Source organism: Etheostoma spectabile, chromosome 22 (assembly GCF_008692095.1).
Source record: "Etheostoma spectabile isolate EspeVRDwgs_2016 chromosome 22, UIUC_Espe_1.0, whole genome shotgun sequence".
Lineage (NCBI taxonomy): Eukaryota > Metazoa > Chordata > Actinopteri > Perciformes > Percidae > Etheostoma > Etheostoma spectabile.
In genome coordinates, this window is record NC_045754.1 from 13,880,714 (window position 1) to 13,882,881 (window position 2,168).

The following is a 2,168-nucleotide window of genomic DNA, read 5'->3' on the forward strand; positions in this document are numbered from 1 at the left end:
TGTGTGTGTGTGTGTGTGTGTGTGCGTGCGCGCGTCCACATCTGTGCTCCGGTGTGCTTGTGTGTTAATCCTGAGTGAAAGGCTACGTTTTTTTTGCACAGGAATGCAGTGGGGGGACTCCCTGGAGGGCCTCAGTGTCTGAATGAACCTTAATTCGCAGGCTCACCACGAGGACGCACGGCCAATTAAGCTGACAGTCAGAAGCCCATTGACCAGTCACAGAGATTAAACGCCGGGCCATCTCGGCGGCTAAAACCACCTGCGGAATAGAGGGAGCGATGGAGAGCCGGAGAGGAGGAGGAGAATGAAATGGATAGAGACACAGGGAGACGTGCGGATACTCACTGTTACTCGTTGATTCGGTAAATGACGCCTTTTGTCCATTCCAGCCTTTGTTGTCCATCTGTAGTGATGCAGAAAGAAGGAGAGAAGGGGTAGGTAAGAGAGATGTAGATTCTTGAACAAACAGCTTCTTCACGCATGTCAGACGAGTTCCTTCCTACTGTTTGGGCCACAAAGAGGCAAGAGCTCACAGGAGGAGATGCTTAAAGAGCCTAGTCTCTGTCTAGGCCAGCTTAATTAGGGTTGTTGTTAATGTTAGGCAACTAAAAAAGGCTTCTATTCAATTTGTTAATTCTGCAGGGGTATGCACGTCTGCCGGCATAAACACACACAGCCACAAACACGTGTGTGAAACAGAAAAACAAATCATTTCTAATGTGTGTGACAGCTGAGGAGATGACATGGCTGTAAACAAATGCACCCCCCTTATAATACACCCACAAAGCCTCTTCACACTTCTGCACAGATGGGAATGTAGTGCAACAGAGCTCCCTAAAGAAGGGGAGGACAGAGAGACAGAAAGAGAGGAAAATCTGGAGAGAGATAACTTAACCCACCAAACAAACAGTTGAATAATTCCATAGAGCTTGGAGTTGTCTGAGGATCTAATGAGAAGGATGCCGTGCAACTAATTCTTATAGAGATGTTTTCAAAGTTATCAGGCCACTGCACAGCCATGCATCTGCCACTAAGTCCATTCTGTCTAAATATTCTGCCTTGAGTTTAACCAGATAAGTCTCACCTCTTGCCAGGAATAATCTTAAACAGTGAGACTTAATGTACTGCTTATTTCCAGTGCAGCAGCCTCTCATTTATCTGAAACCTTAGACATCCAAACATAGTACTTTATAGGGCTAACAGACAACACATGCACTGATGCAGAAGTCCAAAAACTTAAGTGCAACATTTGCACACATTATTTTTTGGGGCTTTTCCACCTTCATTTGATAGGACAGCTAGGTAAGAAAGCAGAGAGAGGGGGGGAAGACATGCAGGAAATCGTCACAGGTCGGATTCAAACCCTGGACCTCCGCGTCGAGGCATAAGCCCCTCAGCATGTGTGCACCTACTCTACCCACTGAGTCAACCTGGACACACATTTGACATTTTCTTGTTGACAAATTCAACCGGTGCATGTTCAGTGTGCAGAGTGTAAACTGTCATGGACTAATGTGTTGAAGCTTTAGAAACACATAAAAGACCAAACTAAAAAATGTCAGAGCAGAGCTTGACTGTTAAGTATGAGAATGAAGGCATAGGGGAATATTGACTGCTGCAAATTGGGTTGTGGTTTCTTTGAGAGAAACAGGTCAACTTCACAGACATTCTGATAAGAGCAAATGTCATCCTTTGGCTCATAAGATATATGCAGCACATATCTAACTAATGAGCTGTCCGGGGAAGGATTTACGATTTACAGAGTCTGGTTATGTAACACCATCACTGTCTTCATGTGCTCCCTTTAGCTTAAAAGGCGAATAAAGATGATGGTGATCAACGGTTGCTTGCAAAACACATTTAGTTCACGGGAGCTGAGCATGCTACATAACAGGTTGACCATGTCAGCTGCAATGCGACTCGGGTTACATCAAAAATCAATTGGGTATTGGGATTTCTTGAATTCTGCGTACTGTACAGATGAGATGGCATGCAGAACAAAATATGAGCGGTGCGGAAAATGTTTTGTTATGTAATCCTTCAGCATACAGTTTTACAGTTCCCCACTAATCACTCTCCCTGCTGCTACCGTGGCTGGAATACCAATGGCAAGACGTCTTATATACATCTCTGTGTGTGTGTGTGTGTGTGTGTGTGTGTGTGTGTGT

General features: G+C 44.8%; 1 protein-coding gene across 2 annotated transcripts in view; it reads right to left on the bottom strand.

Moving 5' to 3' along the window:
* The window catches only part of stau2 (staufen double-stranded RNA binding protein 2), a 99,597-nt gene that overhangs the window by 53,365 nt on the left and 44,064 nt on the right, over nucleotides 1–2,168 (bottom strand). For both annotated transcript variants that reach the window (XR_004327615.1, XM_032504569.1), the window contains exon 11: nucleotides 346–403. Coding sequence is in view for 1 of the 2 variants with exons in the window: in XM_032504569.1 (XP_032360460.1) it covers nucleotides 346–403 (58 nt within the window). In the remaining variant the exon portion in view is untranslated. The remainder of the gene's footprint in view (nucleotides 1–345; nucleotides 404–2,168) is intronic.